We start from the raw sequence: 19,789 nt of genomic DNA on the forward strand, positions 1-19,789 counted from the left end.
AATTGGGAGATTTCAGCGGGAGGGACATTGCATAGCCAAACTTTTGTCCCCGATTGCCGAATACAAACGAGCCAGTGGGTGGTCTACTGTCCGACCATGTAGTCATTTCCTGCGTTTCTTTCGTGTACGAATTGTGGTTATCACCTGCTTGAAGTTCTCCCGGTCCGGAAATTCCCACATCCGAGTCGCTGTCTGATGATGAATCACTGCCGCTGTCAATATTATTCCTCTCACGAACTTGGTCGAAAGGAAAAGTATGCGCAGTAGTCATGGCAAAGGTTTTGCCCCCCAGCAACCACGAGACCACCAACCCTGGCCGTCATGTGTTGCTCACAGTCAAGACTATGGTCCGGTAAATTATCCGTCGGTTGTGATTGCTGGCTAGAATTGGTGAATTCGATCTTCAGCCCACAGTGACGGTCCCTATATTGCGCGAGTTCGAACTTAACCATGAGATTTTCTTGTTTTGGAAAAGCGAAGGCGTGTTGGGTAGATGTTACATCGAGGTCTGCCATGCTAGGCGAGTGTATGTCGGCAAAAAAGCGATCTACGTTTGTACACTCGCGTCTCCAAACACAAACAAGATAAGGACATGCAAGTTTGTGGAGATAATCGAGTTTTTTAGACTCGATGAGTTGCTTGAATTTTACTTTAGCCTCTTTGTGAGCACACAATATGACGATAGTCGGCAATAAGCGCAGCATATTTTCAACTTTGGGGCCAACCATTGATAGACCTACATAGACTGCCATTTCGTTAGGCTGGAGTCCGATCTTTTGGATAACTGCCTCAATATTGTTTTGTAACTTCTTATGGATGACATGATGCCATTGATCTTTCAGCGCGGCAGGTACCGGTACTTTATAAGCGTCATATAGGTTCTTCTTTATCATCTTGACATTTTCAGCTTGAAATGGTACCAGGATGGCGGAATTTCGATTTGTGGTCGAATTTGGCACAATGTTGCCAAAGCCTTTCATGAGTCGCTGGAAAAACGAGTTTCCGTTTGAAAATATTCCTAGAGCTGTCGCCTGTAAAGTTCTTCGCGGTAAAACTGTCTTAGCAGGTGGGGTTGGATTTTCTGGGATGGATGAATGCAGAGGCGACATTACATCTGGTAGAGGACTTTGGTCCATTTCAGATGTTGTCGTGCGACTTGGTTGCCGCTGTCTGCTCGAAGATAATGTACTGGAAACCGATTGCTCCTCATTGTCCTCGACATTTTCAAAAGTTGAACAAATTGCATTCGAGTGAACGTTTTGTCGGGTGACTGACAAGATCGATGGGACAGCTTCAACAGTCTGCTCCAGATCTTTGTCTGGACTGGTATGATCAACGGCAAATTTGCGTTTTGTATCGGGGTTTGTACCAGGCCAAGGCGAATAAGATTTAAATGCCATAAGGTGCTCCACTCTGCCTGTTGCATCAGGTCCCAACGTCTCGTGGCCAACCTGTTGCGACGTTTGGCTATCCAGACTCGGAGGTTGAGGAGCTAATCTCATATTTCGGGATGAACGATGATGAGCCCGTCGATGAGCGGGAGACGAGTATTTTGCTCTATTGGGTGTTTGTTTGTAGTAATTACCAGTCCCTAGACGAAAGAAGTCGGATATTATTGTAGAGGTGAGCCTTAGCCCGCCCTCGAAGCTGAGACTGGAGGACATGTTCTTGTGTAACAATATCATAACATCTCTCGGGCGTTGTGTCTGTGAACTGTTCATTATTGGCCAATAAAGACTTGACATGATCGGACGGTAAAGCCTGGCCGCAATCTAATGGACTGATTAATATTGGCTGCATTCGGTACGAGATGACACAAAGTGTTGTCTTGCGGCTTGGGGTTTAGAGCTGCGGGCATGTGCTTTAAACTTTTCCTTTCGTGAGCTTCCTTCTTGGAGGAGCCCACGTCAATAATGGTCTGCAACAATTTGCAATCGAACGCTGTATTTTTATATGATCACCCGTCATCATGAGTTTCGCGCCTGAGCTCTTTAATGACGCTCCTGATACACAAACGCAGGCAAAACTGGTTTCTTTGTTTTGGCCGGGCACTTCGTGGCGATCGGAAGATTTCTCGGCATTCTTTAGATACTTCAATGAGCGCATCTTGCTCCTTAAATGGTCTTACTGTATTGATCATAATCAGTTTGCCGCGCAAACTTTCGATGACTTGATTGCTGTAGTGGAGGTGATGAGGATTAAGAACCAACGTACGCGCGAGGAAGTATCGAGGTCTATCAGACAATTACCTCAGTTCCAAAGGAAGCAGGCGACCGACTTGCAGATATTGAACTCAATGGCTCTCGCTGGATGCGTGTGGCTCACTATGGAAATCAGAATGTCTGATCAGCTCTATGGACCTGCGTCGGGCGCATCGGAGGCCGCCTCATGGGGACCTTTAGATACTCTCGTGGATGTTGTCAAGCAGCGGTTTCAAACCTTCAAATTCAACCCCGCCACAGGGGAAGCTCAACTGGACGCTGGTTTCATCGCAATAAATTTGATGGAAGTTTGCGGTATCAGAATTACCTGGACCGACAACTTAATCGACCACCTTTACTACGACTCCACCCCAGTGCCAAGAAGATGGTGGGAATTTTGGAAATATCAAGGATCTGGTGGCATCGTATATATATATCCACACAAGATATGCTTAGCGAGCCATCACGCGTCGACTGATATTCTCGGAAAGGAGCTTTTGGAGGAGACTATGAAATCTCTCGACCTGCTGTTTCCTTTTGGTGATAGCCGTACCCGGGGGCATCTCATCAAGGAACGACACCCGTTTTTTCTCGCTGAAACACCCACGTTCCCTCGTACTATGGATCTTAGCGACTTCAATTTCTGGCGACGAAGGATAATTATATTGTACGACGTTTTTCATGCACCTCCATCAAGAATGCATCAGATATGGAAAGATAGACGAAATCCAATGCAGTGGTGGACGTTCTGGCTTGCGGGACTGATCGTCATTATCACGGTAGTTTTTGGTGTCATCTCCGCGTATATGGCACCTAAGTCGCTCGGATTAGCAAACCTCACATACAGACTTTCTATATTGCAGGCGTGCAATCAGGATACTGCCATCTAGCAGATATGTCCTGCGAGGTGATGTCGTCTAGCAGTTTTATGTTACTGCTACATGAACGATCGGACTCAGAAATTTGGATGGCAAAGACTTAAAGCATGATGCTTTGCCGTTGGAGAATCGTGCATATACGTCCCATGCATGCACTGATAAAGGACTCCGTACTTATCAAGCCCAGGTGCGATTCGACAATCAAGTAGCATTCTCCGCAGCTACAGTAGGACCACGAATCCACTGGAGATCGACTCTCCGTATCCTCGATATCTGGGGTAGTACGAGAGATACTGCATGTGGTTTATGGAATCCTAGTTCCCGTCCCGTCTCAGCCATGTGTTTGGCACGGAGGCGACCTGGTGAGACAGATGCAAGGCACCCGCGTATGGAAACATATTGAGTACGTCAATGCAAATGTTTTGTACCTAGAGTTCATATTAGCGAAGTCTATCATTTGGCATTAGTTTTGTAGTTGTGCTTCATGAACCTTTGATGTTGGTAGTAGGAGACTCGATTGCTAGAAGCCTGATCAGTGCAGAACGTATTACCTCGGAAACAAAACCGATTTCGGAATATTCGCCAGTGATCAGCAGAAAGCACTGAAGCCACCATTGAAGTCGTAAGAATTGGCTCAGTGGAAATTATCCTACTCGCCGGCTCGGCATTCTGGTCTCACGGTCTCACCACCCATTGCGCGGAGCATACGTAAGAGTACAGAGACCGGAGCATTATCTCAAGCTTCCATCACACCATCAGAAAGTGGTTTTGATGCCAACATTGAAAAAAGTTCGGTGGAAGAAAAAGGTTGCGTGAAGATGTGTTTCCAAGCTTCGAAACTCGCCTGATATGGATATTTATGCCTTGCAGTCAAGGCCACAAACGAGGCATCAAGCTATTAAGGGTACGAAACTCAGAGGACCAGGACCAACACCAAGTTGCCTAGCCACTCTACAACTCCAAGCACCACACCACGATAACCAACTCATAATGCATCCATCAGGACTCAGGAGAAGACACGATCGCGGCTGATGGGAAATACAAACATCTCCTGCATGTCAGATCGTGCACCGCGTCCTATTGCCGCCATTGCTCACTGTGCGAGGCGCCCCCAACAGCCAATACAAGCGCGATACTGGACAACGAAGCGCCGGAACGAAATTGCGATCGAAACAGCTGAACGAAATAGGGAAATATCTATTTAACCATTCCGAAGGGTTATATACGCGGTATAGAGTTGCATATTTGTGTTCTTTTCATACATCTCGCCTCGCCATCATACTCCAGAAGGAGGCCAATTTTATGAAGAGGAGGTTCGGTGAGGAAAGCCTTCTCAGCCACCAGCCGTCACAAGCGATGATAATTGAACACCTTGCTTACCCCCATTTGGCCTCCAACGACCCCCCGCTGCGCCTCACAATCAGGCTTTTCATTCCAAAAAAGTACTCCGTACATCCTTCTCCTCCAAAAATATCCTCTTCCACGACACAGCAGCGACCTGAAAGGCCGATATCTGCTCGCAAGTTGGTTGTACCGTTTTCGTATGATCCGCCGATGCGTTCTTTTTCTGCTATTTCAACCACCGCTTTAGGAGCGATGAGACGGATGTGCCTGGCATGAAAACCGTGAAGAAACATCTTGCCTTTTCCACGCCGTGTATCCCGTTTGACAAGTGTCTGGCTATTACCTGGTCCCGGGACTCGTTGATGAAGCGAGGGTTAGCAGAGGCCTCGATCACTCCCGCTGCACATCACCCCGCATCCCGCTCCCTGCTTCCGAGTTTCCATAAGTCGGGATGATTGACGTTGTCAAAATGTGAGCGCTATTGGTTGAGAGAGCTGAAGAACTGCGGCACTCGAGTCCTGTTGGGTGGCGTTAACGACAAGCGAGCATCCTACCTCATGTCAAGATTCCCAATTAAACAGCTTGTGTGGGTGCAGCTGTTGGCAACGGAGTCAACTTTGTTGTGTGCGACGTGTGACGGGCGAAGTGTTTTGGCAGATTTGTTTCTTCGCCGCAAGCGATATGCGTCTATTGCAGCAGCAATCACCCCAAGATTACAGTGTCTGCTCGTCTAATGGCCGTCTACGTGCGGCATTGTGGAAGCGGTCGTCCAACAGGAGGCCATTTACGCCCCAGCTGCACTTCATCCCTCCATGTCATGGACCGTGTCTGACGCAGCTATGGTAATCAAGCCTGCTTTCTTTAGGTTACCAGCCTAGTGGCTGCCTTTTTTGGGGGAGATTTCTTATTCATATGTTCCTTCTGCCCTGGTTTTGCGTTTTCTTTACATGCTGCCCAAATGTCGAAATGAAATGTATTCGTTCGCACGACGCCTTCATACATAAGTTTCTTCTTACAGTTCTGTTATGTTTCTGTTTGCCAGGAGTCCGAGGAGAGAGAAAATGTTATTACCCAAATAACACGTTGGCACCAAGCGACAGCGAGTGTAGTGCTGGCGCGGAAACATCTGTTTGTTGTGGGAAAGGATATGTTTGTCTAGGAAATGGTGTCTGTCAAATCGATCCAAAGATCACAGGACCGAATGCACGATTTGCTGGAACGATATGGAGGGGGTCATGTACGGATCAAACATGGAATTCTCCAGAGTGTCCAAAATACTGCGCAGGTTCGGTGGAATCAGAAGGAGGCAACACTTCAAGTGGACAGCAGTTAGGGAAATGCCCAGGCGTGGAAGACACTTACTATTGCAAGACTGCGGGGGTTGATTTTGATTGTAGTGATAGTAGCAAAGTGTTCCAGATTAAAGGTATGTTAACATCATGTCTCCAGCACGTCAAATCTAACTATCATCCAGGAGAAGATATTGCAGTAACTACCTTATCACTAGTTGTGCCGACGCCGTCGACGACAACATTGACGACATCCACTTCGGCAGTTCCTACTGATACCGACGACTCGACGATTCTCACAACTCTTGTCACAACGCTGTTACCAGCACCAACGATCTGGACCATGACCACCTCGACGGTCCTGCCAACGCCATCACTTGGAAACACAGCCACATCAAGTACTACCAGCCCAACGAGCGTAGCCCCAATCACCGCGAGCTCCTCATACGCTAGCAGAAACGCCGTTGCAATCGGCGTAGGAGTCGGCGCCTCCATCGGTGCAGTCGCCCTCGGAATCCTCGCATTCTTCCTGATCCACCGACACCGTCAGAAATCCAAGGATCTCATCGAAGTCTACCAAGGTCCTTGGCCACCAGTAAACTCGGTTTTATACCACAACGACTCGTCCACAGATCTATATCAGATTCACAGTCTACCGCGCGGTCGCTCAGTCAGTCGTTCGCATCTCGAGTCGCTTAATAGTCCGATCGAACCGATGTTTCTTCCGCCGATAGTTTCACCGTTGCCGTTGTCGCCCATTTTTACGCCGTTAGAACCGGTTGAGCGTGTTGGACAGGCGTTTTGATGGTTTTCTTAATTGCATATATACCTGGTTGGGATGGGTGGTTTAATGATACCCCTTTTACTTGTCAGCTCACGATCTTCTGTTTTGAAGAGTCTATTGTCTGTATTTCAATTTCGCTTTGTATATCTTTCACTGGGGGGTTAAAATTCGTGTATGCAATTACAGGTAGACTTTATTAAAGCTAAAATTATGATACATGTCCTTGAGATTTTCTTCCCAATTGAAACTACACTCACGTTGTTAATGAATTGAGAGGGACCATAGATATTGACGGAAAATGGAATACAATACAGCTTCGGGATACCACTACCTATTTTCCAAAAGCTTCTACGAATCTCGTATTCTCCTAAGTCGTTTTACAATGTAACTACCCGTAGGTGGTGGTAAGTTCCATCATGATGGTACCGGGAGTAAGCTTGCCTCACGTGACGGATGAGCCTACGCATTCACCAATCAGACAAACAGACCCAAGCTCCTACCAATTACATCCGCCAAGACAACAGCGCAACTTCCCGTTTGTCTCTCACAGGACCGGATATCTGGGAGCAAACATAAGCTCGACGTCTCACCAACAAACCCTCTTATTGCCAGCGAAGACCTCTCTTCCTCGCATCGCCAACCTCCTTTCCTCTATCTCCATTGATGCGACTCTCCCCGCTGCCACCACCACAATGGCCAAAATCTCAGGCATCGGCGCCTTCTTCATCATCGTCCTCTTCGTCGTCCTCCTCGGCACCGCCGCCTGGATCATCTACACGCATCTGCGCGCTCGACGACTCGGTCTACCTACACCCACTCTCGCATCATACAACCCGTTCGTCTCATCTGGCCGAAGCAGCGGCGGCGGAGGTGTGGTCGGCTGGGTGAAAGACAAAATCGGCGGGCTTAAGAATAGGAATAATCGCTCGGCCGGCGGCGCGTACGAGGAGCCGCTCAGTAGTAATGTGAGAGGCCGCGCGAGTAATCGCGGGTTTGGACCGTTGGATCCGGATGATGCGTGGGATGCGAGGGTTGGGACTGAGGCGGATGCGTATGGACCTGGGGGGTATTATGAGGAGCAGGAGTTGGGGTTGCATGGGGAGCAGCGTGGTGGGTTGGGTGCGTCGGGGTATAATGCGCGGGGGAGGAGTTTGAGTCGAGAGCCGGAACCGTATATTGGAGGCAGTCAGGGCGGGCTGGATAGGAGGTATGATGAGGAGATGGGGAGGAAACCTGCGGTTAATCCCTTTGATGATTCGGCGGCGGTTGGGGGTGGGTTGAGGGGGGTGAGTCCCAGACCGATTGAGATGGATGCGACGGGTGGGAATGCAAAGGGGAAGGGGAGTTTGGAGGAGAATAGTCCGACGGAGAGGAGGAGTATGTTTAGGGAGAATATGTAAAGGGTTGATTGGGTGGTTCATGATTCGATATATGGGATTGGCGCATGGCGTGATTAGGGTCTGTTAGGAAATGTATATCAAAATTGGAAAAGCGTTGATTCTTCTTCGACGCTCGTGGTGGTTTCCTCGTCTGGCTCGTGTGCTATTCAAGGCTGGCTGCATGAGGTATTCAGTGGTACTATTTTGAGACATTTTAGGGCTGAACATGACGACGTTTATAGACCAGCTTTTTGCACCCGCGCCCATATTAGAAATCCTTCTTGGTTCTATTTCTTCGAAATTTCATTATTAGATGGAAGTCGGGCAAATATAACATTCGATTCTAAGCCAAAAGGCAGGGCATCCTGGGCGCTCCGGGCATTTGGTATTTGGGCACCTGGGCACACAGGGCGGACACATGCATGGCAGGAGCTTTTCACCCCACCAAGCTCCAGCTCTCATCTTCAACTCAACCCCACCATATAGCTATTCAACCTCCCTTCCTACCATCATTGTTGTTGTTGTTGTTTAATCATTCCACAACAACAATACCCTCATCATCATGGCCGACATCAATCTCCAAGAGATTCACGATCTCCTCATCTCCATCGCCCACGAAGCAGGAAAAATGATGCTCACAGCAACACCCTCCTACCTCGACTCGGGCACCAAGAAGAACTGTAAAGCTTCCCCATCTCCTCATCTTCAGTCGATAATGAAACTAACAGCTTCCCAGCCGCCGACCTCGTAACCGAAACCGACAAAGCAATCGAAACAATGGTCTCCACGCGCCTCCAGTCATCCTACCCAACCTACTCCTTCATCGGCGAAGAAACATTCATCTCCGGCGAAACCGTCCTCACCGACGCCCCAACATTCATCTGCGACCCCGTCGACGGAACCACGAATTTCGTCCACGCCTTCCCCGCATTCTGCATCTCCCTCGGTTTCACAGTCAATAAAATCCCAAGCGTGGGCGTGATATACAATCCCTTCCTCGATGAACTATACACGGGTATCAAAGGCCACGGCTCATTCGTTACGCGACATGGAGGAGAGAAATTGCGTTTGCCGTTGAAGAAAGAACCAGAGCCGCTAGGGGAGCTCTCGACGTGTCTGGTAGGCGCTGAATGGGGTTCCGATCGCACAGGCAACAATTTCGACGTCCGCCATCAGGTCTTCGTGAAGCTCTGCGCGGCGAAAGAAAATGGTGGCGCGATGGTACATTCTATCCGCTGTGTCGGCAGCGCGGCGCTGAATCTCGCGTATGTGGCTGCCGGCCAACAGGATGTTTTCTGGGAGGGAGGATGTTGGGCCTGGGATGTGGCGGCGGGTTGGTGTATTCTGGTCGAGGCCGGGGGGATCATGGTTAGTGCGAACCCGGGGGATTGGGAACCCAGGGTTGATGGGAGGGTTTATTTGGCTGTTAGGGGGGCGCCGAGTGGGCAGAAGGGGGTGGTGGAGGAGTTTTGGGGGGTTGTTGGGGAGAGGAGGTTGAGTTATTAGAGGTAAATGGGCAGACGGGTGGGAAGAGTCGGTCGGATTCGAAATGGGTTGGGGTGAGATGAGGAGGGATTGAGTCGGGATGAAAGTATGATGTTATGACTGATGATGATGAGATTGAAAACCCTAGAAATAAATATAGATTATAGACTTTTTCTCCGTTACCTAAAGGTTGGGTTTGTGGAACTTTTTCGCAAGTACTATACAATACAAAAACGACTCTATCACTGGCACAGAATTGTCAGATAACTTATGGTGCCCAGGTTTTGATCACCGTTAATGTAGGATGTTCAAATTCACATGCAAGTAGAGGAAAGTGAAAGCAGTACGGATTTCGCGAAAGAATTGAGAGAGTAGGATTGTGATACCTAGGGAACTGGATGGATTGAGGTAACTGAGGTAACCGAGGTATCTAGGTTGGATATATGAATGGTAGAAATAATGGGGATAGTGAAGATATTTTCTTCACTGTGTTGCATTTAAATTTGTAACGCCTTTGTTAATATTAGATCTTACGAAACAACATTAAATGAGTTTTAAGAGTTTTCTTTAAGATATACTAGTCCGATGATTTTTCAAGAGCACGTGCTACGAAGTTTTGATATTGATCCCGAACAAGGTTTAGCTTTTATTAATGACTTATTTAAATGCATTAATTCTAGAGTAATACTACAAATGTCGTCTGCTGCGAGGTGGTTAGAATTAAGGCACGTTTCAGACTAGATATGCCGATCTGGTTGGTAGGGCGAAAGCTGGTCCACCTTTTCTGCAATGACACGCTCTTTACGCAAGCGAGCAAATGATCACCTGCAGTGTATCGTGCACTTATGAACTCCTAACATATAATTGAACGTCTGTATTCCACAAGGCTTAAAACCTTCATCTCCCTCACAAACCCATTAAAGACAAAACAATCCCTCCCACATAAATCAAAATGACCTCATCCTCCCCCACGCAAACATCCATCCACCGCACCTGGTGGAAAGAATCCACCGTCTACCAAATCTACCCATCCTCCTTCTTCGACTCCGACGCCGACGGTCTCGGCGACATCCCCGGTATCATCTCCAAGCTGGACTACATAGCCGCGCTTGGTATCGACGTCGTTTGGTTATGTCCGGTGTATAAATCCCCACAGGTCGATATGGGCTATGATATCTCGGATTATAGGGATATTCATGAGCCGTATGGGACGTTAAAGGATGTTGATGAGCTGATTAAGGGATTTAAGGAGAGGGGGATGAAGCTGGTGATGGATTTGGTGGTTAATCATACGAGTGATCAGGTGAGTGCGCGTAGAGAAGCGGGGTGTGCGTTTGGTGGAATGAGGGTGAGTTAGTTTTATGAGGCTGATTTTATTAGCATGAGTGGTTCAAGGAGTCGAAGAAGGGGAAGGATAATCCGTATAGGGATTATTATATTTGGAGGAAGGGAAAGACTCTTGAGGATGGAACAAAAGCACCGCCGAATAATTGGGGTGCGATTTGGGGAGGTGAGTTGATATTATTTTATTCAGTTGGCATCAAAAGATAGCTGACTTGTGTGTCAGGGAGTGCGTGGGTGTATGATGAGCCGTCAGATGAGTATTACCTTCATATTTTTGCGCCCGAGCAGCCTGATCTGAATTGGGAGCATCCTTCTGTTCGGGATGCAGTTTATGACATTATGACATTTTGGCTTGATAAAGGCGTGGATGGGTTTAGGTGAGTTGATCGATACGAAAGTGAAAGGGTTTTGCTAATTGATTATCTAGAATGGATGTCATCAATTTCATCAGTAAAGTACCTGGTCTACCCGATGCACCAATTACCCGCAAAGACCAGGAATTCCAACCTGGAAACAAATTCTACGCATGCGGTCCACGACTTCATGAATGGCTCAAGGAAATTGGACAAATTCTTAAAAAGTATAATGCATTTTCGGTCGGGGAAATGCCAGCTGTTCACGACCCCAAAGAACTCATCAAGGCAGTTGGTCAAGATCGTGGAGAATTAAACATGATATTCCACTTCGAAATGTCCGTCCTCTATCTTATCCCTTTCATACTGTAGCTAACACTTTTCAAGCGTCGACATGGACCAAGGTCCCCGCGGCAAGTTCTCACCCAAAGAATGGGATCTCCCAATCCTCAAAACCATCGTCAACAAATGGCAACGTTTCATGATCGACAACAAAGGCTGGAACGCCCTGTACCTCGAAAACCACGACCAAGGCCGCTCCGTCTCACGCTGGGGCTCAGATGCACCTGAACACCGCGTGTACTGCGCAAAGATGTTTGCCACGTTCCTTGCGCTGCAGAGTGGCACCGTGTTCGTGTATCAAGGTCAGGAATTAGGCATGATAAACGTCCCTAAAGATCGAGACATCAGTCTCTACAAAGACTTGGAAACGCTGAACTACTGGAATGAGTACCTCTCCCTCCCCTCCCCTTGACAATCCTAACCCCTCCATCCTAGAATCAAAGAAAAATATCCCAACGACAAAGAATTACAAGCCCTCACCCTCTCCGAAATCCAAAAGAAATCCCGCGACAACGCGCGCACACCTATGCAATGGACCCCCCAAAAATACGCCGGTTTCTCCACCGTCGAGCCCTGGCAGAAGGAAAATGAATCGTACGCCGAGATTAACGCGGAAGCGCAGGTTGGAGTCAAGGACAGTGTTTTTGAGTATTGGGCGAGCGTGTTGAGGGTTAGGAAGGAGTGGCGGGATGTGTTTGTGTATGGGGATTTTAGGTTGGTGGATGAGGGGGGGAAGGAGGTTTTTGCGTATGTGAGGGAGGGTGGGGGGAGGCGGGCGTTAGTGGTTTGTGCGTTTGTAGGGAGGGAGGTGGAGTGGAGTGTGCCTGAGGAGATGAGGGTGGATGCGAAGGAGGTGGTTTTGAGTAATTATGGGGGTGTGAGGGTTGAGGGGGGGAAGGTGGTTTTGAGGCCTTGGGAGGGTTTTGTTTGTTTTGTGTGATGTCGTAGCGGTAAGTGTGTCGTGGAGCATATTATTGTTTGCTAATTTGTTATAGGGCTTGAAAGAGGTGGATTACTAGCTGATAGTGACTATCGTCTACTGCAAGATTAATTTACAAGATTATCTTCAGCTGACGTATTTATTCTTCCATTACAACTTCTTCGCTTTCTTCCTGTTCAACTGGACCTTCTTTTTTCCCTGCTTCAATTTCTTCTCTTTCTTGAGTATCCTCTGCTCTTTCACTTTCTTTTTCTCAATCACCCTTGTTTTCTGATGTATCTTTCTCTGCTTTTTTAATCTCTGCTGCTCAACTACCCGCTGCTTTTCCTCCGCCTTCTTCTGCTGTTTAAGCTTCTCTTCCTGCTTCAGTTTCTGTTGCTGCTTCTTCTGCTCTTGCAACTTCTGTTGCCCTAAGATGTGCTTCTCTTCCTGCTCCTTCTTCAGCTTGTTCGCTTTGACGTGCTTGGCCAGCTTCTCTTGCTCGGCTAGTTTCCTCTGCTTTGATAACTTTAATTTCTCTTCGGCACTACGATGTAACTCTTGTCTTTCTTGAAGTTTCTGACTCTTGGCCTTGAGCAGCTTATGCACCTCCTTTTGCGTTTTCGGTTTTTCTCGCCTGCTCGTTTTCTTTTGCTCGATTCCTTTGCGTTGTTGTTTGAACTTCAGTTGGCCCATCAACACATCACGATTCAACGAGTCTTTTTTACTTTTCAGTTCTTCTTCTGGATCCCCCTTATTTTCTTTCTCAACAATTCCATAAGAATTTTCAAGACCTACAAACGTTTAGATACAACTCTCTGACAAATTCTTAATTCTCTCAAACCTTGCAACACAATAGAAGACAACCTTCTACTCCTCCTCCTTGGCTCCATCGCCGCTCTCTTCTTCTCCTCCCTAGCTCTAGCCCTCAATGCAGTGGGACTCAAGAACTCTTTCGGAATCTCTTTGATAAGATCTTGCGCCCTTCCTTTCACAATATTCCCCACACTCTTCCGTCGCTCCGTCATCACAATATCTTCATCCCTAGCCCCCACAGTCGTGGAACTTAACACCTCCCGTTCAATCTCCCTGACAATCCTATCCTTCCGCTCCTTCTCTACCTTCTCCTTCTCCGCGCCCACGCTCCTCCTCCTCACAGTTTTCCCCTCCCTCCCCCTCCTCTCCTCAATCCCCCCAACAAGCACCCTCAAAGCATGCGCCGTCAACCGATACGCATCGACCTCCTCCCTCACCCCACCATACCTCGCCAAAGCGCCCAACGCAATCGTATACGTATTCCTCAACCCAACATACGAGCAATCCCTTTTCATCCCCTTCCCATTCCTCAATTTCAACGTACCTAACGCGTGCGGTTTCGACGCCGTGACGACGCGCAGATAACCCGCTTTAGCTGCTGCTTCGGCGCCCGTGGCGGTGACGATGCCTTTTGAGGCGAGATGCGTGCGGATTGAGGTGCCGTGGAAAGATGTCATCTATTTACATCAATATTTTCCTCCTTTATCATGAGAAATAAATGTTTTACGTACGATTGCGATTTCAACTTTCGAGTCAAGTCTCAATGGGCTTTTTGGACAGGAGAGAATCACGATTGGGTGGTTGTACGCGCCGATGTTCATGCTGGGATCCGTGTAGGTTCCTGCGGGGATCTGGTCGTGGGGTGGGAGGAACATTATGGTGCCTTCGGCTATGCGGGGGGCGTCGGAGGGGGTTATGAGGTTGAATGTTATGGTGTGCATTTTGGATTGTTTTGGGGGTGATGATTTGGAAGGATATGGTAGTAAGTGATGTGGGATACATTGGAACTGCAGATTGTGAGAGTGACGAAGCCGAAGTTAGTTCTTTGTTTGGAAATTGGAAGAGTGTTGAATGCGTTTGCCCGGGAGATTGCAGACAAAGAACCACATTTTGCAAATTGATTTGTGATTCATGTGACAAAGAACCTTTTTGAGAAATTTCCTGTCGATGTTAAAGATTAGAAATCAGTCATGTAAAGTTGTGAACGAACTTGTCCCTGAATTCTTCCCAATTTCATAAATTCATAGCATATGTTGTGACTTGAAGTCGATAAATGAGCCAGCAATCAAGATCATTTGGGAGCCGTAAGCTGTTTGAAAGTAGGATACAAAAGCTTGCAACTTTAGCAATCTTGGAGTTGAGCAAGCTTCTTGACTTGTAAGGTGTTCGAAATGAAAAAGCATTCTATCCCGGAAGGGTCAGAATTTAAAATCCTGTCTTATCACTTCTGAGAAAGGTAATTTCATATTCTTTAAAGTGCAGATTCTTTTATGAAAGGCTCGCATCAACGGTCACAGACTCGAGGAAAAATGGATCCTGGTTTCAACTTGAAATACTGGTTTCTAAACCCTGACAAGATATCAATTATAGAACTTGGCTTTGATGTTTATGTTAACTTCCCGTACACTTCACTCAATAGTCCTTTACTTACTGTTTGAGATAACCCAATTGCAAGTTACTGTAAACTGTCATATCAGAAATCTGAACTCACAGACTTCGAGTCGCCGTGCCTCTATTAAATGATCATTAAAGTTTGTTAGGCACGCCAGCATTTCGCGATCCCTGGAGCCTATCACTTCTCCTCATGTTTAACCAAGTCCCAGACAAAACGCCGTAAAGATTACAAACCGATCTTGGTTTCTCGTCCGGGACAGCTCCACGAAAAACGTTGAAGTGGAAGACCAAACCCTCTCCACTTTTGGCATCATGATGTTGATTGAAGGATATTTCGCATGAGCCTTCCAAGGGACGTGTTAAGAAGTCAAGTTCTGAAGTCATGTCATGGTTCAGACAACGAATGGCCGAAGGTCACAGCACGGTGACAGTAGACTCAGAGGTTTTTGCGTGATGGAGCAAACGACTTCAGTCAGTCACAACATCATTCATTACTGCAATAAGACCTCTTTGTGAGTTACCAGGACAAACATGGAGTTTGCTAATGTGAGGGCCCAACAATGATCGCTTATAAGAATCATTCATTCTTTTCACGAAGTCAACATTCTCATCCATTTCTCCTTAACCTCGCTTTCACTTAATCTGCAGCCACTTTGATCAGTACTCTGTCAATCTTCCCATTATGCCCTACCAAAGAAGGACTTGCAGAAAGGCTCCATCCACCTTGCCATCTAATATACACGACATAATCGCGCGAGCAGTTTTGGCTGGAACTATTCCGGTGTCAGGGGGGCAAGAACCTCTCCAGAAAACAGCAGATCAATCTACACATCCTGAACAGTTATCTCAATTGTCAGCAAATGGCACGATAGAAACGCCTGTGCAGTCCAGTGGCTCGAATATTCCAAGTGATGAGAATAAAGCCTCCACTGTTATTCTTAGTGATCTAAAACATCAAACTGGCACCAATACCGTCTCTCAACAAACCGATAATTCCAAACAGCCTTATCCTGCTACTACTGCCGTCGAATCCCAAGTTAGAACTTCCACATAACGCGTATGGATAAGTGATTGACAAATATTTCGACTCCGACTCTCAGGGATTCATAACATGTCCTCGTGGGGAGCAGGAACCATGTAGTTCGTCTAATTCATGGTAATTATCGCTCAAATTTGTGAATGGAAAGGACTAGATTACTCATTTGGAGGTACATCATCGTATAAGACAACTCGATTTGTTCGGGCAGGACTTTCCTTGTCTGACTTGTGGAGAAGGATTTTGCTTCGACTGGGAGTGGCAAAGACGTGTGCATTCTAAGAAGCATGAGGGGAGAGTAAGGGAAAGATGACAGTAGGATCAGAAAGGGTTTGTTTAGTGAGTCTCTGTAAAACGCAGTAGATGTACCATTTCACTTGCTTCAAAACTATATAAGTCCACATGAAAAGGCTTTAAGTGATTCGAGACATGACTCACAAAGTGTTCTGGCGAATTTGGTGACTTAAAAAGCTAGCCTACGATTTTACGATGCCCAAACATCAAAGGCCAGCTTTCAAGATAGGGCGTTTTCGGACTTTCCTTTTGCATTAGTTGTTTCCTGTTCTAATGTGCCGATCTATCAATATATTTTGCCTCGTATATTCGCTTGAGTACTTCTGTCATAGAAACTGAATTATGTGTAATCTCAGGAAATTTTATGCTTTACAGAATACTCACGCCACCTATTCATAATCGCATCATTATTAAAAACTACAAAGATACTATACTTGCCATTGTATTGATGTTTGATTAGTAATAGACTTGACTGGAAGTCTTGTTTAGTTGTCTCTAGATCGGTGAATGCAATTGGGAAAACGCATGTCGATCATTGAAGACACATGTTAGCAAGAGCACAAATATTTTATGACCGGCCCATGACTAGAAGGTGAATTGAAAGAAGCATGTCCAATCTTTATTAGCCTTCTATAAAATATTATTTCTGACCTTCCTCATGCTCCTTTCCATAGATCGAAAACAACTTTTTCTCGCCTAAACTTCAAAACATGTCAGGAAAACAGCTGTATCAAAATAACAATCCAATCGCTACATCGTCTAAGGACATAGACATTCCGCAAAATGGCCAGAACTCGTCCTCGCTCACAGATCGCTCCCACTTGACAAGAAATCGCCAGAATTCCAACCTCACCAACGCATCACGTCCACCAGCCGCCGGCCCAAGCACCACCCCCAAAAACCCAACCAATCCACCCGAGATCCTCAAACTCCCCCTCGTTCCCATTATCCCAGGTCCAGACCCCGAAAAATGTCCCAAGTTCATGGATTTCCGCGAAATCGACTCCCCATTTCCAAACGAGATATATTGTCCGGCGGGTCGACACGAGCCCTGCAACTTTGCTAGACCTAAGGAGGATTATGCTGTGCGTGCTAAGTCGTTCACGAGTGCGGATACGTTAATTGCTCATTTGAAGGGGGCGCATGGCATTTTGCCGTTGGGGAAGGAAGGGACTTTTACGTGCGAGGCGATTGGTTGTAAGGGGCGGTTTTGGTTTGATTGGGATTTGAGGAAGCATCAGAGGGAGACGAGGCATAGAGATTGGTGGTGAGCTATTGTATTAGGAGACCAGGGTGGAAGGTGGTTTTGAAATGGGTGTTTTAGCTTTCAGGGTTGTTTTTGGATTTTGATGAAAAGATGACAGGATAGTGGGGCTCTGTTCGTTAGAGAGATGAAAATTGTACTGCTTCTCTTGACAATCTACTTTATGCATAGATGAGAGCTCTAAGATAACATTATTCATCAAGATGGAGATTTGTAGGGGGTTCGAGGCCACTCTTGTATCCTAAACCAGCCAGCACTCTTCAACACCATCTCCACCTGCAACTCCCTTCAAAGCCTCCCCGTCCATAAAACCCTTAACGAAACACTCCCCAACAAGGCCCCTAAGTTTGCATCTTTCATTTGCGTTCACCTTTTTTACACTCTTTGCTTTTCTCAGAACAAACAGTGTTCGCCCGCCAAAAAGTAGCCAAATTTCATCTCCAACTCTACTTTTCGTCGTTCCAATCCCCAACTTTCCATCTTCAGTAGCAAAAACGGTTCGGTTTAGATCGACGGATTTTTGAAATGTACTACTCCTTGAGCACCCTGAACTCAATGAGGATGCAGATGCAGTATTGTCCTCCAATTTCAACCACTCTGTCATTTCCTCGTGCGGAGACCCAACGATGACCTGATGGCCTACTTCTGAATATTCAAGCCAGTGCGTCATTGCGTTTAGCTCGTCAAAGTCAGGTTGCGTAATTGTCTCCATACTTTCCGTTGAAGTTTGCTGACTTAGGTCAGTTTTCGTACCTGCGACGATGGTTTCTGCAAAGTCTGCCTCGAGAGAGTTAGGGCCCAGGTAGCGTGAAATCGTAGTTGAGAAGTGGTCTTGAACTATCTGCTGCAGTCTCCTAACCGTAGAAGCCGAATTACGCTCATGGAAGGGGACCGGCAGCAGATGCTGATCAAAGATTGCCGTTACGGTTGTGAGTTTGATGCCTTTCAATTGGAGGATTCTGGAATCTTGTGCATCATTTGGTGGATTGTATCCGACGTCCAGATCCAACGACGGTTGCCGCAAATATCTTGGATCCACAGCCCATAAACCAGGTGGATGACGATACTGATGTCCGCTTAAATCCCGTCTCGGTACCCAGGATGGGAATCCATCAATACCAATGCTTTGTCTTTGTCAGGAATCAAACCAGTATGTTCCGTCGGACGAAGAATATCCAAAACCCCTTCGCCATATCTATGTCGGCCAACAGCATGTTCTCCATCGTGGAGAGATTTAATAGAACGAACTCTCGATTCAGAAATGAAATGCCGCACCATATTCCCATAAACCTCCCAGACCGGCTTCGAATAATCAGGTCTCAGAAGCGAGCGAACACCAAGATCTCTGTCTTCTCCGGAGGGTAAGCCTAACACTGCGTAGACTTTGTCTCTTTTATCCGTCGCATCGAAAATGCGTGCCGTTTCCAACTGCGGGAGTAAATAGTTTGGAAAGCTCGTGAGATATATCCGCACTACACGATCTAGATACATTTTCTCGGTGGTTGTGAGATGAAAGTGTATTTTTCGAATATGCAAGGCGCATAGGAAGAGATCGAAAGAGCGAAACGCATGAGTGCCTAGTAAAATAACTACATCTCGTGCCTGCGCGAACTCTTGTAGAACCCAAACACGTGTGAACCATTTCGACACCACGACTTTGCGGACCAGATCCCAGCTTTTGGGTTGTGCCAACCAGTGGCGGAAAGAGTGATTGATATGTGTTTCCGGTTGCCTAAGAACATGTGCAATATCGTGTAAACGAGGCGTCTGCACTCCGGATCCGTTCTTGAGAATTTTAGCCATGGCTGTGAATTGACTCTCTGCTTCCTCGAATGTGTTGTCGTCGATGTGAATCTCGCCGAGCCAGATAATCACTTTGTTGGCTTGTGAATATATCCGCTGCATCATCATAACCTCTTTCGAACGTTCGACGATGTCTTCTTGATTAATGCAGATCGCATCTACCCAGAACTTCATCGTCTTGGCATCATTGAGGTTCCGTAACCTCTTCAGCGCAAAGCAAAGATTTTGTCTGATTTTAATCTCCTGCTTGTGCAAATAATCCAACATGAGGGTTCAGGATCGCCCCATACATAGGAAAGAGCTTCAAAGGGTGGACAGTCATCCAGATGGAACACCTCTATAGAGAGCGAGACCTGCTCTTCTGCATGCCCCGGTTTAATCGAGATCAGTCGTATGGACTCCATGGGTAGTGTGGTGTAGAGTTGTGGCCTTTGCCTCGATCGCGAACGAGAGCGTGACCGAGATCGTGTTGGTGACTGAAGTCTAAATCCGCTACAGACTTTCCTGATCCAGCGAGGGCTCTCCATAAGGCTGAGCTTCTGAACGGATCCCAAAACCAAAAATGAGAAGACACTAGAGTTGAAGATGAAGCTGGGTTTGATATTATGGTGAAGTGGTGTCGTTGAAATACTAATACATTTCGT

At 46.9% G+C, this 19,789-nt stretch overlaps 10 protein-coding genes across 10 annotated transcripts; 7 read left to right on the forward strand and 3 right to left on the reverse strand.

The window, feature by feature from the left end:
- Nucleotides 1–230: 230 nt before the first annotated feature.
- On the reverse strand, nucleotides 231–1,664 carry GLAREA_07978 (uncharacterized protein; the record flags this gene model as incomplete). Its single annotated transcript, XM_008090025.1, has 1 exon — nucleotides 231–1,664. One exon carries the CDS (start codon nucleotides 1,662–1,664, stop codon nucleotides 231–233), a length of 1,434 nt encoding a protein of 477 aa, XP_008088216.1.
- Nucleotides 1,665–1,969: 305 nt separating this feature from the next.
- GLAREA_07979 (uncharacterized protein) lies at nucleotides 1,970–3,091 on the forward strand (the record flags this gene model as incomplete). Its single annotated transcript, XM_008090026.1, has 1 exon — nucleotides 1,970–3,091. The coding sequence occupies one exon, from the start codon at nucleotides 1,970–1,972 to the stop codon at nucleotides 3,089–3,091; it is 1,122 nt and encodes a 373-aa protein (XP_008088217.1).
- Nucleotides 3,092–5,389: 2,298 nt separating this feature from the next.
- Nucleotides 5,390–6,517, forward strand: GLAREA_07980 (uncharacterized protein; the record flags this gene model as incomplete). Its single annotated transcript, XM_008090027.1, has 2 exons — nucleotides 5,390–5,849; nucleotides 5,898–6,517. The coding sequence occupies 2 exons, from the start codon at nucleotides 5,390–5,392 to the stop codon at nucleotides 6,515–6,517; spliced, it is 1,080 nt and encodes a 359-aa protein (XP_008088218.1).
- Nucleotides 6,518–6,912: 395 nt separating this feature from the next.
- Nucleotides 6,913–7,896, forward strand: GLAREA_07981 (uncharacterized protein; the record flags this gene model as incomplete). The annotated part of the gene is made up of 1 exon (XM_008090028.1): nucleotides 6,913–7,896. One exon carries the CDS (start codon nucleotides 6,913–6,915, stop codon nucleotides 7,894–7,896), a length of 984 nt encoding a protein of 327 aa, XP_008088219.1.
- Nucleotides 7,897–8,437: 541 nt separating this feature from the next.
- Nucleotides 8,438–9,381, forward strand: GLAREA_07982 (Carbohydrate phosphatase; the record flags this gene model as incomplete). The annotated part of the gene is made up of 2 exons (XM_008090029.1): nucleotides 8,438–8,555; nucleotides 8,612–9,381. 2 exons carry the CDS (start codon nucleotides 8,438–8,440, stop codon nucleotides 9,379–9,381), a joined length of 888 nt encoding a protein of 295 aa, XP_008088220.1.
- A 931-nt stretch (nucleotides 9,382–10,312) lies between these two features.
- Nucleotides 10,313–12,418, forward strand: GLAREA_07983 ((Trans)glycosidase; the record flags this gene model as incomplete). The annotated part of the gene is made up of 7 exons (XM_008090030.1): nucleotides 10,313–10,663; nucleotides 10,741–10,870; nucleotides 10,928–11,081; nucleotides 11,132–11,395; nucleotides 11,445–11,786; nucleotides 11,835–12,324; nucleotides 12,395–12,418. 7 exons carry the CDS (start codon nucleotides 10,313–10,315, stop codon nucleotides 12,416–12,418), a joined length of 1,755 nt encoding a protein of 584 aa, XP_008088221.1.
- A 71-nt stretch (nucleotides 12,419–12,489) lies between these two features.
- Nucleotides 12,490–14,075, reverse strand: GLAREA_07984 (uncharacterized protein; the record flags this gene model as incomplete). Its single annotated transcript, XM_008090031.1, has 3 exons — nucleotides 12,490–13,112; nucleotides 13,163–13,811; nucleotides 13,866–14,075. The coding sequence occupies 3 exons, from the start codon at nucleotides 14,073–14,075 to the stop codon at nucleotides 12,490–12,492; spliced, it is 1,482 nt and encodes a 493-aa protein (XP_008088222.1).
- A 1,355-nt stretch (nucleotides 14,076–15,430) lies between these two features.
- On the forward strand, nucleotides 15,431–15,802 carry GLAREA_07985 (uncharacterized protein; the record flags this gene model as incomplete). Its single annotated transcript, XM_008090032.1, has 1 exon — nucleotides 15,431–15,802. One exon carries the CDS (start codon nucleotides 15,431–15,433, stop codon nucleotides 15,800–15,802), a length of 372 nt encoding a protein of 123 aa, XP_008088223.1.
- Nucleotides 15,803–16,788: 986 nt separating this feature from the next.
- On the forward strand, nucleotides 16,789–17,349 carry GLAREA_07986 (uncharacterized protein; the record flags this gene model as incomplete). Its single annotated transcript, XM_008090033.1, has 1 exon — nucleotides 16,789–17,349. One exon carries the CDS (start codon nucleotides 16,789–16,791, stop codon nucleotides 17,347–17,349), a length of 561 nt encoding a protein of 186 aa, XP_008088224.1.
- A 234-nt stretch (nucleotides 17,350–17,583) lies between these two features.
- On the reverse strand, nucleotides 17,584–19,412 carry GLAREA_07987 (uncharacterized protein; the record flags this gene model as incomplete). Its single annotated transcript, XM_008090034.1, has 2 exons — nucleotides 17,584–18,408; nucleotides 18,462–19,412. The coding sequence occupies 2 exons, from the start codon at nucleotides 19,410–19,412 to the stop codon at nucleotides 17,584–17,586; spliced, it is 1,776 nt and encodes a 591-aa protein (XP_008088225.1).
- Between the last annotated feature and the right edge of the window lie 377 nt (nucleotides 19,413–19,789).

This window comes from Glarea lozoyensis (genome assembly GCF_000409485.1).
Source record: "Glarea lozoyensis ATCC 20868 chromosome Unknown GLAREA9, whole genome shotgun sequence".
Taxonomy (NCBI): domain Eukaryota; kingdom Fungi; phylum Ascomycota; class Leotiomycetes; order Helotiales; family Helotiaceae; genus Glarea; species Glarea lozoyensis.